Below are 15,384 nucleotides of genomic sequence, written 5' to 3'. Positions count from 1 at the left end.
TTGGACACACCCATCAGGGTGGGGCGGGGGAGGGGACCTCCGTGTCATTCTGTGTCCCGCAGAGGCTCACGCAGCCTAGCAGGGCCCGCCCTTCGATACCTCAGCGTGTCCTGGAGGTTGTTGCCTCGCGACAAGGAGATAGAACGGAAGAAGCCCTGGACGGCAGGGACGGTGTACATCAAGAGGGTTTTGGACAAATCCTGTGGGAACACACATTCTTGCCTTAGTGTTCCCATCCGTAAGAGGGGCCTAGCAGCATCCCAACAGTATCTACCTCAAGGAGTGGTTACCAAGTTAAATCAGTTAATGCATGACGAGCCTCTGGACTAGTACCTGCACACGGCAAGCACTCAATAAATGGCGACTGTGTCACAATGGCTATCATCTTGGGCTAACGGTGGCTTCCTGAGCAGGGTGGCAGGAGGAGGGGCGCGGAGTCTGAACACGCTGCTCCCTGAACTGACAGCCTGGAGGGAGGCGGGGCGCGGGGGGGAAAGGCGAAGGCAGAGGACGGATCCCGTCGGCCTCTGTCCTCAAGTGGACCCGCAGATGTGCACGGCCACCCACGCGCGCAGGTGCAGGGCTTTCAGGGAATGAGCTCATTCTCATGGGAAGAACGACAAGAAACTGAATCTTCAGTTTTGGGGCCATAGCAATGCCTCAAATACAAATACGAGCACAAGGGCACCGTCTCAAACAACGGCGGATGGCAAATGAGCAACATCGTCTAGCTGTACGTGGCACTTCGGGGTGAAGCCCGGGTTCGTGAGGGCCCTGCCAACACCCCACTCCTCAGAGCGCCTGCTGCCTGGGTCTGTCCTCGGTGAGGGAGGAAGGGAAGGGTACCTCAGTGACCTTCTTCTGCAGAGGGGACGGGGTGGGGCTGTTCTCGGTGCTCTCGGCCTCACTCTCGCTATTGCTGCCCTCGGTGCTGGTGGCCGTGGCGGTGGCGGTGGCCGCTGTGGTGGCGGCAGTGGTCGTGCTGGTGACGTTGGCCCCGCTGGCGTGACGCAGCTTCTTCTTCTCGTCGCGGGCTTGGTTCTGATGTTTGTAGTGCAGCACGGCTTCGAAGTTCATCACTGCCCACGCGTGCCAGGCCTGGGTGTGGCGAGAGTCGAGGATGAGGAGGCCTGAGTGCCAAGGGGCTGCCCTTCCCTCTCAGTGGCCAGCAGAGCAAAACTGCACTTCATCGAAACACTGGGGAATGGGGCCTTTTACTAGACGCAGCCCGATTCCTTCATTTTGTGGGGCCCTTACTGTACCAGCACTGTGGCGAGTGCTGCGGGGGAGGGGCGCCCCAGGGGAGGCACGCCGGGTCCTCACCTCAGGGCCCTTCTGGTCTGGTGGGGGGCCCAGCAACCCAATGACAGGCAAACGTGGGGGGGTGGGGCAAGGAGAGACGGGCAGCAGGCAGGCCAGGGCAAGCTTCACAGAGGGGAGGGATTTAGGGGAAGGCTTGAAGAGCAGCCTTCAACGGACAAGGCAGGGACAAGAGGCCAGCAGCAGGGACTTCCTGGCCTGGGGAGGTCAGGGACGAAGATGCGGGGTGGCCAGCATAGGGCGGTTCACAGGAAACAAACAGACCTGATTGGAGTGCAGGTGCGCAGGAGGAGGTGAGGGGAGGGTTAGCGAAGCAGCGGGGTCAGATTATGGACGGGTTGACATATTAGGTCAAGGAGGTCCCATTTCATTCTAGGTTTGGAAGATTCCCTTGGCAGCTGGTATATGAAACAGCTTATTTAAGACAGCAGAGACTTAGTGGTGCAAGTCTTGACCAGGTTCCAGGCCAGTGGGAAGGGGAGCACGTCAAGAGCACGTATGGGGGCCGGCGTTCCGCCATCCAGCTCTCCCATCCGGCCAGGGCGCGCGGCCTGTCAGAGAGCCGATGCGCCATGACTGTTTGCTGGGAGAAGCCTTTGGTGCTTATTTTGGTAAAGGACGAACTATCCACCCCCGTGCCATGTTCAAGGACGGTACAGCACTGCCTGGTGTAGACAGCAGGAGGCATGCTTTGATTTGGGGGCCTCGTGAGTTTGCAGTGCGGGCAGGACATTAAATAATCCGCTAAGAGTTGGACTTTCTGGATAATCAGGCAATTCCTTTGCATCCCTTGCTAGAAACCTTTCTTTAACATAAGTGTCTCCATTTTTCCACCTAAGCAGAGTAGGTTGACCACAGTTGACCTTTATTTGATGAGTGACAATTCTACAATGACCCAGGCTCAGTTTCCCAATACCTTCATTTAGTCAACAGATCACTCCTCTATATCCCCTGCATGACGGGCACTGAGCCAGGGGACGCGGTGAGCAACACAGAACCAGTCTCTGCACACCGATGGGACCACACCATGGGCAGGAAGACAGCATAGACCCCAAAGGACTCATACGAGGGAAAAGCTTAAATTCCTGGAGTCCGTTTTTTTCCCCTCATGACTCGTTTCTTTTCTCATCTGGTTAGGAGAGAGTTCTAACTGGTAAGGTTCCGGCTAGTCAAGGGTTTGCTGGCTATATTTTCCAGCGTACAACTGAAGCTGTTCTAGATAGAGTAATAGCTGCTGCTACCACGAAATAGGCATTTTTCCGATCAGAATGAAGCATGCTTAAATCAGGGTAAGATTTTTACTGTGGATGCTTCTGTGTCTTCAGATGCAACTTTTGATCCCAGAGGGATTAAATCACAAAGTATCAACAAGTTAAAGAAATACTGGAAAGAAATGATGACATGTGTTACAGCATGTGGCCATTACCAGGAGGTCCCTGAGGAAGGTCTAAAAACTCAGGGTATGTGCTCTCCTCAAAGATGTGTTCTTCCAAAAATCCCTCCTCTACCGGTCAACCACATCTTTGATACATTTTCTAATTTTGTTTATCTTCCTGAAAAGTCTCCTATGCCGTAACAGGATGTTACCCAGAGCTTTCCAATACAAATAAGAGAAAGTCAAGTTCTTAGATGAGGACCAGGCAGGGATGGAAATCAGGAAGAAGCCGGGAAGGAGCGGATGACCCAAGGGAAGACAGAGTCCCAGAGATTAACTGTGTGTCCAGATGCTCGTAGGAAAACAATCCGCTAAGAGTCTGGAAGACAACAGCATTCCCCAGAGCCACACACGTAATAACGGTGCAGTAAAGTATCTCGCAGATAAAAGATTCGATCAATCTTTCTGTATCGATTAAGCTCGTAAGGGGCCTCTGGCAGTCCAACGAGCAAATGCCCAGATTCGGACTGGCACCACGAGGCTCTGCCGTAAAGCACAAGCGCTCGGGACGCCGGGAGCCAGGCTCTGCCCCCGGAGGAGGCGGGGCTGGGCCGCGGTTACCTTGTACCAGCCGCGGTCATGCTCCGTGGCGGCGCTGTAGTACTGCAGCACTTTGGGGATGGTGCTCTCATTGATGCCCTGCAGGTTCAGCTGCCACTCCCCGAGTTTCAGGAAACACCTGGAAACAGAGAAACAGGCCCCCGTGTCGCCGTGCCCGCACACCAGCCCTCGCCCTCCACCAGGGAGGACAACTGATTGTGTCAGGGGGGCACGAAAGCCTCCCGGACAGTCGTGCTTGCTCTCGGGAAGCGACGTGGTGGAACCATCAGAATTCTCAACCGCACAGGAGGGAAAAAAACAGGCTTCGGGGATGCGTATTTTATGTATCGTCTCTTCCCCTTGACGTGTCCTTCAATGCTAGCATAAACCAGTACCTGGGATGGGCAGGTCTGTATGGACCCGTCCACCCCCATGTCAGTGTTTGGTGGGAGTTGGCTGTTGAGTAACTTTCCTGATCGATTGCTCCTGGCTTCCCCCTCACTTCTCCCTTCTCCTCCATTTATAATGAATGATACAATACATATCAAAATATTACACATATACTAATAACATTAAGAGCCAACATTAACTGATTGCTACTCCATTCCAGGTACGGCTCTAAATCGTTGCCATGTTTGTTCTATTAACCCTCATATCACCTCATACCACCCTCACAAATAGGAGCTCTCATTATCCCCTTTATAAATGGTGGGGAAACTGAGGCACAGAGCGGTTAAGTCATGCATCTGAAGTCACACAGCAAGGTAGCGGCGTATCTGGCGTTTGCAAACGAGGAGTCTCACTCTACACTTGATCTTAGCCGAGAGGCCGAGAAGCGATAAGGAGTCTAACTCTAAAGCCAGACACCAGGAGGGAGGACCACAGCACGTGGATGCTCTCGGGCTGCTGAATCCTGGGAAAACAGCAGCAGGGGCTCTGGAGCGGCACGATTCGATGGCCGCCTGGGGCCCCCACCGGAAAGAGCCGGGTCAGGAACTAGTGGCCCACGGAGCCCTGAGCGCTCCCCCTGCCCGTGCTGCAGAGGCGGCTGGTGTTGGCGGGACCGGAGCACAACCGGCCCCGGGCCGGAGGGCCTCACCTGGCCATGAGCTTGTGCAGCTCCTGCTTGTGCTGCTGGTCCTCGCTGGCGATGGCGTGCTGGGCTTGCTGCTGCATGGTCTGCACGAAGTGCTGCATGTGCTGGAAGGCATCGATCTGGAGCAGGACACAGGCACAGGGAGCTGCTTGGTTTGGGGCCCGGCCTCAGGGGCAAGACACTCCTGTCCATCAAACGGGTGTGTGAGCCGACCCCCCCTCCCAGGGGGACACCCCGGAGCGGTGACGAAGGGTCTCCCACGGTCAGGGGAGCAGGGCGTGATGCCGGGAGGTGGTTAGGCTTTTCAAAAAGATTCGTAGTTTTCCAACTCGAGCCTTAGCTCCCCTTGGTTAACTGCAGTACTATTTTCCTAAGTCTGGGAAAAGCTACGGCCCGGCTACCCCAAAATACCAATTCATATGAGGTAATCTGAAACGACCGCTTATTTCGCTATCAACACACTGCCCCGGGCAAACCAGGCTTATGGGGAGCTATTTGGGGCCCGTAAAACTTTAGTTTTGTTTCAAACACTCTGGTACCTTGGGACACTCCGGCGGGGCAAAAACCGTGGTTTAAAAAACCCGACAGAACCCTCAGTGCCCGACTGAGAATACAGAGGTGGCGTAGAAGCCCCTCATACGTGCAGGTGAAACGGGGGTTGGGGGGAGACACCGGCCGAGCAGACGTCCAGTTCAACGGGGTAGCTTAGGAGCAAAATGCTCACAGCAGCCTCAAGCAGTCAGATCTATTTACACCACGGGGTTTTATACCAACAAGGCACCTGGGCTAGGAACGGGATGCCGAGTGAGGGAAGACTGGAGGGAGACACGGAGCCAGAGACCTGGGAATAAGTTACAAGCCGTCTGTAGAAGCCCACATGTCCACACACACCAGTGTCTTAATAAACGGGGTCCAGGGGCGCCTGGGTGGCTCAGTCGGTTAAGCGTCCGACTCTCGGTTTCGGCTCAGGTCGTGAGCTCACGGGTCGTGACTTCAAGCCCCGTGCCCGGCTCTGCACCGGCGGTGGCATGGAGCATGCTTGCGGTTCTTTCCCTCCCTCTCGCTCTGCCCCTCGCTCTTTCTCTCCCTCTCAAAATAAATAAATACACAAATGGGGTCCATATGCTCTTCAAAGGGCTTCACGGGTGGAGACAGCACATGGACACAAACGTTCCAACGGAAAAAAATGGTGGAATCTAAACCCACCAACACAGTGAGGGGAAACGCTACGTGAGAGGATGTGAAAGAGGCTACGTGTCCTTTCCTGTAGAAGGGGGGGGGGGGCGGCGGGAAAAGCTAACATTTTAAATAAATAAGGTCAGGGCGGTCTTCTTCCGTGTTTTTAAAACACAGAAGCAGGTCAGCGGTGACAGTCTTGAAGGAAAAATAAAACTCCCTGGCTTGGGGGCAGAGACCAACCTCAGACACTTTTCAACGTAAGGAATTAATTGGCGTCAACGGGATGGGCTCACCCCAGAGCCAGGATGATGTGACAAAACGATTTATCAGGCAGCTAATCCGTGCAGGGGGACATTGCAGACACACAGATGTTCAACAGTTAACAAGACAACTGTCCCCCTCAGACAGCTAGCTGCCTTCATAGGGTCCCATTACTCACCACTGGCTTTGAAAAATGAACTACGTTAGCATCCCACACCTGGGAAGTGATAAATGTTCTTTTAGTTTTTCTACAAGAAACCGCACTGACCAGACTTAGAGCTGATTAAAAAGAAGAAGAAGAAGAAAAAAAAAAAAGAATTGAGAGGCAGCAGTAAAAAGATCAATCGGGGGGCTCCTGGGTGGCTCAGTCAGTTAAGCGGCCGACTTTGGCTCAGGTCATGATCTCGCAGTTGATGAGTTCGAGCCCCACATCGGGCTCTGTGCTGACAGCTCAGAGCCTGGAGCCTGTTTCAGATTCTGTGTCTCCCTCTCTCTCTGCCCCTCCCCCGTTCATGCTCTGTCTCTCTCTGTCTCAAAAATAAATGTTAAAAAAAAAAAAAAAAAAAAAGAAGATCAATCGGGAGAAAGGTGGCTGACTGATAACTCAGTGTGACGAGCGTGTCCATCAAGCAGGTAAGAACTACACCAGGAATGCTGAGGTCAGGGCTGTTCGGAGCCCATGAGCTCTGTGTCACTGACAGTCCAGACACACAGGTTAGAGTCTTTTGGGGAGGCTCAACAAGGCACTGAACACAAAATAAATTGCCCAAACCGGGGAGGACTGGGTATTACTTTGGATTTGAAGCTCAGTATAAAGTAAATTTATCCCACTCGGGAGAATCTATATCCTTTTCCTCTGTGGCATGGAGCCAATTTATTTTCAAGGAATTGAAAATGTTCTATTAAAATCCCTCTTGGCTCCGCCCCTGGGAAGCGAGGAGAGAAAAACTGATTTTCTCTCTCTCTCTCTCTCTGACGGATGAGGGACCGGCCACTCAGAGGAAGGGGTTTCTCTCATGCCCAGAGTTTAAGCTGCACATCATACTCTTGGCTCCTGGATGCCTGAGTGGTTTGTGGGCAAGACGGACAAGCTCAGCTTAGCGAAATGTCATGGAAGGACCGGCCTGTCTTTAGATTCCGGGAGGCGGCTCACCTAGGAAAACACGGTACGGTCACCTACTGCCTGACACCTTCCTGCAAAGCCGACGCTGCATTTCTCAAACTCTTTCTGCCTTATGCAGGGCAGAACACAACAGTTTACTGAATCGTTTCTAGTGGCAGGAAAGCAGAGCTCAGAGAAGAAAAGCACCTGGTTCAACAGCACAGTTATTACTAAGCACTTGGTTTTCTTTGAGTAGCTCCCGAATGTCTGCGAAGGCAGAACATCTCTAGCTCTGGGCTTGAAGTTCGAGCCCCTAACTTGAAAGAGGTTTCTCAATTTCTAATCCATGTCATTTTATGGGCTCCCACCAGAATGTGGGCTTCCAAGAAGAGGCTGTAATGTGTGGAGAAGCCGGGCTGTGGTCCCATGTTGAAACAAGCCACCCCTTGGTTGAGACATCAGCCAGGAGGCTCCCGCTGCCTGCCTTCGGCAAGACGTTCAAAGACTTGGAGGCTGCACGTAGGAAGGAAACCGGACTAGATTCAGATCCAGTACCTTCTGTTTTTCTCATCTGCCTGGAGGAGGTCAGGCTTTGCATCGGAACCGCTCTGGCCTGGGAAGCTTGCAGAGCCTTGCAACCACACCAAAGCAAACCAGACCCCAACGAACAACAGGAGAAAACGCCCCCCCCTCCCCGCCCCCGCCCCAGACCATACGAGTGGGGAATGCAGCTCGGGTCGATACGACTGAAACGCACCCCTGTCAAAGACCAGCGCTGGGCTCCAGGGCTCCCGATCCCACTCTGGGCGGCGTTCGTCGTCAGAGTCGACCATCCGAAAGGAAGGCAGTTTCTAGACACAGTCCTAGATTTCCCTAAGCATGCCTCCCACTGAGACACGACTGCTATGTTATGGCATCTTTCCACAGCCACGGCCGCAGTGCTGACCCCTCTCACGACGGGTCCCAATGCGGGGACCACAGTGGCGAGAGAGGGAGAGCTGGGACGCCCTCTCTGTCCGGTAAGGAGGATGAGGAGCCAAAGCGGATGCTGATTTTGCCTCCGGGGCCAACTTTTTGTTAATCATCGCCATCATCCAGGAAGACGGTTTCAAAAAAATAAAACCAAAAACCCCCGCCAGGAGCCGCATCTAATTCCCTGTCTGGGGAAGGCCCTGCCTGTAACTAAAGTAAGAGGAATTCTACGCTGGCTCCAAGGTGACGCTCCCGACTGGATTCAACATTACACTCGGTGTTGCTGCTTCTGAATCCCAAGCGATGATAGGACAGGAGACGAGAAGTCTGAAAACGCAAACTGGTCTTGTGAAATTTCCCATCTGTGCTCTCACAGATAGGCTGTCCTTTCGGTACTGAATAGCCCACCTTCTCTTGGGGGGGGGGGGGGGTAGAAATTCAGCTTTCTCTATGTTCTAGCATAATCAGTTATATTACGTGATTACACTCATTGGTTCGATCAACTGTACACGTGCACGTCCTCGAATATGATTCACTTTTGAAATCGGGCCAAATAGCTTCCTACCAGGAGCTAACTCCCTGACATGGTGGTTTGGATGCTGTTTCCCTTTGGGCCCCGAGGCAGTGACAAGCCGATTAGTGAGCATTTTGGAGCGACGCGGTCTACTGCTGGACGGAATCAGGACACAGACCTTGCGAGCACTCTTCCACATGTTTTTCATGTAGGCGTAGGTCACCTGAGGGTGAACTGTTGGCAGAGGATGGTCAAGTTGCCGAGACGGATCAACTCCCAGGAGCAACACCAAGGTCTTATGAGCAAGAGCCTTAAAACCAAGAGAGGTCAGGTTATAAACAGAACGGGACCGGGAGCGCCGGGCCCTCCTCAGCCTCCCACCCTGCCCTGGTGGCGGGGGTGACTCACCAGCCTGCCACTCTTGCCACACAGGCTGGCATACTTGAGCCAGGTCCTCATGTCCTCGTGGGGGCTGACCACGAGCGAGCGCACCATCAGGATTTTCTGCCAGTCCTCCACGATGCGCTGGCAGCCCTGGAACATTCGGGGGTGAGAGTTAGGTAGGTCTCCTGCTGTCGCTTCATCCCCGACAAGCAACAGCAAAACCCACCTTGAGCCAAAGAAAAGAAACTCATTTTTACAACCTCAACTTTCTCAAGGGAAGGGTACTGCGAAGAAAACAAGAAAACAAAACACTTCTTAGGAACCTCTCAAAATCTGAGGACCAGGGGAGTATGGACTCTGGCGCTTGGATCCCGGCCCTGCCACTTACCATCTATGTGACGCTGTGCAAGTTACTTAGCTGGTAAAAGGGGGTAAAGGCAGTACCAACTTCATAGGGCTATGATGACGGTGACAGGAGTTAAATTATTTAAACTGCTTTTCTGGATTGTAAATAATGCGTCTTTAACTTTGATTTGATTTTTTTTTTTTTTTTTTTTTTTTTTTTGCTTCAGTTTCTCTGGATGAAGTGGACTATCACTGACAAACGCAATGTTAAAATGTATCATGCAGGGGCTCCTGGGTGGCTCAGTCGGTTGAGCGTCCGACTTCGGCTCGGGTCACGATCTCGTGGTCCGTGAGTTCGAGCCCCGCGTCGGGCTCTGTGCTGACAGCTCGGAGCCTGGAGCCTGCTTCAGATTCTGTGTCTCCCTCTCTCTCTGCCCCTCCCCTGCTCGTGCTCTCTCTCTGTCTCAAAACTAATAAATAAAAACATTAAAAAAAAATGTATCATTCAGGGGCGCCTGGTTGGCTCAGTTGGAGAAGCTTGTGACTCTTGATCTTGGGGTCATGAGTTCAAGCCCTACGTTGGGTGTAGAGATTACTTAAAGATAAAATCTTTTTAAAAATGTATTATTCAACATTTGGAAGATGAATTAAGTACAAAAGAAGTTTAAACAATTAAAATTTCACATGACGTTGCTCGTAAACTGGTGGCATAAATAGTCCTGAAGTTATTAATCCCAACTGATGATAGGAAAGGTGATGAGGAATCTGAAAAACCGAACCAGACTTGTGACCAGTTATTGATGCCTAAACCTTCATGAAAACCTGCCTAGATTCTTTTCTCTTCATTTGTCCCAGAGCAAAAACTGCACGGAGAAGGAAAAGTGCCTCATTTGTTCACATCTATACATTCCTTTTAATGACAACAGAGTGGGGGCACCTGGGTGGCTCAGTCGATTATGCGTCCGACTTTGGCTCAGGTCATGATCTCACGAGCTCGAGCCCCGCGTCGGGCTCTGTGCTGACAGCTTGGAGCCTGGAGCCTGCTTTCAGATTCTGTGTCTCCCTCTCTCTCTTTGCCCCTCCCCTACTCATGCTCTTGGTCTCTCTCTCTCTCTCTCGAAAAAAAAAAGTAATAATAAAAAAATAGAATGAATTCATCATTATTAAAAGGGGTAGGCTAATTTTATATCAAAAACTTCTGAGGGAGAGTGGGCCTCTCCTCTTCCTCACTGTAAGAAGTCAGGCTCAGAGACAGACCTGCAGGGGAGCAGAGCTCCTGAGACCTGTCACTCCTTTGGTGAATTCATCGGTTCAAAAGGCAAATGGAACCAAATGAACCATCCCTCCATGGAGGCGATTCTGAGAGCCCAGCAGCAATGGCCACAGGCTTTTAAGTGTAACAGGATCCAGAGTGAACTTAAATGCAGAACTCAAGGCACATGAGGCTGACCTCTCATGCTCCCCACGGGAGACCCTGGCGGGGGATCTCCACGGAAATGACCTGATCACAAAATGGCGGCCTTCCAGCTGAGGCGGCTTATCGAGTGCTTTGACGACAAGCCATCCATGAGAGCCAAATTTCTGCCACTAACTTAGTGCTTTATTTTCAGGCCTCAGACCGTGTCTTTCCGTCCCATTAAGTGTGGCAACAGTGATTTGGAAAGTTATAAAAACAGAAAAAAGTACATCGAGTGACTGTTTTGGGAACTCCTCACCATCCGCTAGTTTCTTCCAGATGCCGAAATGATCGGGCCCCCTGTGAGCCAAAAAGCATCTTGCTGTCTCAAGGTAGGAAAGTCACGAAGGCCTCCGATGACGACAGTGTTTTGGACACGGTAAAGTCAAGCACGGGTTTCCCCTCTCCAAGACTCATTTACTCCACCCCCGTCCGGGTCTCTATTTGGACAAGGTCTCCCTTGTCAGAATGGCAAAAGATTCATCAGATCTCTGATGTGGAAACTCTTTACCCCATTACAGACACTTAAAAAAAAAACCGGGGTGTGTCCAAGGCAGGTGGGAAATGCTTGCTCTGTGGAATTCTTTTCTGGTGGCCAATGGACAATTTTCCATCAAAACATTCACTGGGCGTTTCATAATTGCTAATAAAACATCTCAAAGAACTGCATGTGCTCACTGCAGAGCGTAAGTGACTCTGCATTCACACACGCTCTTTGCCTCCTGCTCTCCCCTCGCCAGCGGAATGTGCCCAAAGCTCCCCAGACAGGAATGCGGCCTGGAGTGAAAAGGTTTTCTCACAGCCCACTGAGGAGGGGCCTGGAGCCGAATCTGGAAACAGGTATGGATGGGCCAAGAGGAACTGTCTAAAACCGTGGCGGGGGGGGGGGGAACGACGGACGAGTGGCTTCTGGAGTGGTGAAGGCTTTTTCTCCTTTGCAAATGAACTTGCCCTCCTACCAAAGCAAGGAATGGGAGAGCTGTCCTTTCCAAGAACACTTAAGACTGCTGGCTCCCACATCTGGAACGGACTGCTCCTCACGCTTCAAACGATCAGAATGTACAATGAAAACACTGATGCAGGACTTGGAGAAGTTCCTCCGTGAGGGAAACTTCAGTCAGAAGAGAGACTGTGGACGACTACGGCCTGAGGAACTGTACACGGCAGGGGTCGGTCAATCGAAGCATCAGGTAACCCCGGTTAAAAAGCTGGATGTGGGTGGCCACGAAGTGGATTCAGAGCAGTGGTTCTCAGTGTTGGCCACACACTGGAAACATGTGGGGAGGCTGAAAAGATACTGAGCCTCGGTCTGTCCCCAGAAATTTGGATTTATTTAGTCTGGGAAGCGGCCTAGGTATCCGGACTTGAAAATCTCTGCAGGTCATTCTATCGTGCAGCTGAAATGGAGAACCACTGAATCCGGGGTTAAGATTCTCAACAAGTTGTCTAGAAGTGGCACTTATTAAAGACGTTTTCTTGCCCTCCTCGAAAAGGGTAAGAGGAGGCTGGAGAACTGGTCATTCTCTCACACCTAAGGGCTTAGGTGCCGGGACTTTGAGCGCTTTGCCTTGAACGCGGCCCCAGCCTCTGTGAGGAGGCAGGGAGCGCATGGCGAGCCAGAGCAGGGGAGGGAGAGTGGACGGGCTACCCCGGGGCTTTCTGCCGGCCTCACCTGCAGTCTCTCCCACCAGATCTGGCGGATGATCTCCCGTCGCTCGGGGACGAGCTTGTACTGGATAACCTCCTCCAGCTCGGAGAGCATGTGGCAAGAAACCATGGCCTGATGGAAGCAAATCACATTCCAACTTAATACGGCATGAACAATCCACAGCCAGGATTCATTTCAATCATTCCTTCTGGCGACAGGGTATCTGCTGAGAACACACAGGCATGTTCTCAGCGGCCTGTGACTCCTCACTGGCCCGCGCTGAGGAAAGAACTGAAATGAGCCTTTAAAACGACACTGTGCAGAATGCTCGACACTCACCCCATATGCCCGACTGTAGCTCTCTCCTGCCATAGCAGTTAGCTCTGCATCCAGCAGGTCCCTGGCTTTGTCGATACACTAGAAGAGAAACAGAGAAGCCTGGAACTGAGCCATGGGCTCGGGAGCCGAGCGTGGTCTTAGGCTTCCTAACTAGTTGGAGCTTATCCGTTTCACTTAAACTCTAGTGATGGAGAGAAAAGTTCACTGAAGAAGGAAAGAAGCCTTTTACCAGATTTGCAAGGTTAAAGAAGAGCATTATCCAATTTCCCAGAAAAGACAGAACGTATGGCAACCAAAAGCTTAACATCCCGAATCCTAGGTAACGAGGGAAGGAATAGGTATGCTGAGAATCACTGTGTTCTCAGGACGTCAGGGTGGCCCAGTCGGTTGAGCGTCCGACCTCGGCTCAGGTCATGATCTCACAGCTCGTGGGTCCGAGCCCCACATCGGGTTCTGTGCTGACAGCTCGGAGCCCGGAGCCTGCTGTGGATCCTGGGTCTCCCTCTCTCTCTCTGCCCCTCCCCTGTTTGTGCTCAGTCTCTCTCAAAAATAAATGATAAACATTAAGTAAAAAAAAAAAAAAAGAAAAGAATCACTGTGTTCTCCTGTCTCAAGACGACAGCTTGTGGACCTGCCTTCTTTCATCTTTTCCTTGCTGGACGTATTTGTGGAACTAAACCGTGCAAACCCTTACTAGCTCCAGGTGGCCATCACTGGCTTCTAAGCGTCTTGTCCTCATGCAGGAGTGCCGTGGCTCCTGGCAGAGGAATGTCCAGACCTGTCCATGTCACAGGCGCCTCTGTGCCTGTGAAACGACGGCCCAGGCCTCAGTTCTCATCATGTAAGCCCGAGCTCAGGGGATGGCCCCAGGACTGTGGTTTGAGTCTTGTGTTTCCTCAACTCAAGACCCCGCATGCAAAGCTTTTCCTTTCTCGAATATTTGAGCTTTGTTACTGTGCCCCCATCCCTTGGGTGCTCGGGTCATTTACCCCAGCACCTCACCCAAGACAGCCTGGTGCCTGTTAGGATGTGACCACTTTGTTCTTTTATCCCGTGAGCCAGCACAGGGTTCTCAAATACAGAGCTCCCTTTCCCAGGCCATCGCTATGTGACACGCCTGAACAGCCGAAGAACCTGGAGACTGACCTCTGCAGACGGGGCTGCTGCTTCCCGAACCCTCCTCGGGTGAGACACACAGCCCTTCTGTACTACAAGGGACGCTGCTAAAGCAGAGCGATCAGAGGGTGCAGTGCTGACCCGAGAAGCGAATTCCAAAACCACGTAAATGGCAAAGTCCAGAACACCTCTGTCCCTCTTAGAGCAGAAAGTGGCCCTGGCTGATGTGCTGGCAGTCTTCTTGCGAGTCTTATGCTCCAAAGCCTAGATTCTGATGTGCTCATGGAGCCGAACCCCAGAGCGGAAGGACATTAGCCCATTTCCACAGGGGCTGCGTGCCTCGGAACTGACGGGGCACAACTAATCACCTTTCCTTTGCTAGACGGTCTGAGTACACGTAGGCTTTTACCTGTTGCGCCAAGGAGAAGAGGTCCTGATGTAGTGCCAGCACGGCTCTATAAAATGCCCCATCGTGGGTGTCCCGAGGGATCATACAGGTATATTCCTCCATGCTGTCCCACTGACCTACACACACACACACACACACACACACACACACAGAGACAGAGAGAGAGAGGAAAGCATTAGGGTGGTCAGCTTGCTAGAATGCTAAGGGAGCAGCTCAAATTGGCCTTGTCATTGTACCTTGCATTTAGCTTGGGGTTCAAACGAGACGGGCTTGTGCCTGATGTATCAAAACCCTGCCAAGACTCTCTACCCTACAGGGTTGAGCGAGCCAGTGTAACAAGCAAAGCCACATCTGTCTTCCAAACACAGGACTCCACTGCTGCCCCAGGGAGCTCCGTGAAAGATGGGAGAAACCCAGTGAGTGCAAAGCCTACCTGTCAAGAGGCTTTAACGTAGCACCTCATTAACCTAGAGGACTCGCTCAGGCTTCCCTAGGTGACACGGGATGGCTTTCTTCCCTACTAGCAAAGCAGCTCGCAGTTTGACGGTACATTGGAAATTACATTTTCCCCTCAACGACTGAAAGAGGCCATTACCCAGACAGGGGGCAGGATTAGACAAAGAGTTCGCCCGCCTCACTCTGGCACTACCTGTGCCTCAGGAGGGAGGAGATAAATATTTTAAGAGGTTCTGTTATAACAGAAAGATGGGCTGGGTCATAGCACAGCGGTCTCTGTATCAGGGCACAGACCGGGGAAAGGGCTACATCCAGAAAGAGACATTGACTTCCCCTGACGGGGGGAGCACGCATCAGATGCCAGCGTTTCCAAGCCCATCTGCAGAAACGCTATCAGCCTCATTAGCTGCAGACTGCAGGGCAGCCGATTTTACAAGGCATTTTCCTGCCTTTCACTCCAGACCATCGACTCATTCATTCTCGGTGCCTCTGGGCAAAAGCAAATGGCAAACGATGACTCCTCAGGAAGCACTTTGTTTTTGAAAAATGTCCTGGATCCAGCCCAGAGCTCGTGAATGGAAAGGATATAAGCTCTGTGACTCAAGAGGAATGGAATGGAGGTAGAGGGTTATGCAACCTTCCTCTGGACTCCACAGGTGAAGCTTTTCACTTGGGGCGTCCTGTGGCTTCTGTCCCCGCTTATTGAGAACATCTCTGGACCAGACATTGGTAATCTCAGCTGGGGCCTGGTGTCAGAAATCTACACTTGTCTGTGGGGACTGAAAGGAGATTTCTGCCTTAAAATACTCAGG

At 52.1% G+C, this 15,384-nt stretch overlaps 1 protein-coding gene across 2 annotated transcripts in view; it reads right to left on the bottom strand.

Annotated features, from left to right (window-relative positions):
• The window catches only part of MTOR (mechanistic target of rapamycin kinase), a 131,595-nt gene that overhangs the window by 18,215 nt on the left and 97,996 nt on the right, over nucleotides 1-15,384 (bottom strand). For both annotated transcript variants that reach the window (XM_078452436.1, XM_060621606.2), the window contains exons 32-40: nucleotides 14,117-14,232; nucleotides 12,592-12,669; nucleotides 12,277-12,384; nucleotides 8,828-8,953; nucleotides 8,598-8,729; nucleotides 4,395-4,510; nucleotides 3,317-3,434; nucleotides 847-1,098; nucleotides 100-200 (exon numbers count right to left, since the gene is read on the bottom strand). In XM_078452436.1, coding sequence (XP_078308562.1) covers nucleotides 100-200; nucleotides 847-1,098; nucleotides 3,317-3,434; nucleotides 4,395-4,510; nucleotides 8,598-8,729; nucleotides 8,828-8,953; nucleotides 12,277-12,384; nucleotides 12,592-12,669; nucleotides 14,117-14,232 — 1,147 coding nt within the window. The remainder of the gene's footprint in view (nucleotides 1-99; nucleotides 201-846; nucleotides 1,099-3,316; nucleotides 3,435-4,394; nucleotides 4,511-8,597; nucleotides 8,730-8,827; nucleotides 8,954-12,276; nucleotides 12,385-12,591; nucleotides 12,670-14,116; nucleotides 14,233-15,384) is intronic.

Source organism: Panthera onca, chromosome C1 (genome assembly GCF_046562875.1).
Source record: "Panthera onca isolate mPanOnc1 chromosome C1, mPanOnc1 haplotype 2, whole genome shotgun sequence".
Lineage (NCBI taxonomy): Eukaryota > Metazoa > Chordata > Mammalia > Carnivora > Felidae > Panthera > Panthera onca.
This window is presented reverse-complemented; position numbering and strand designations above follow the sequence as displayed.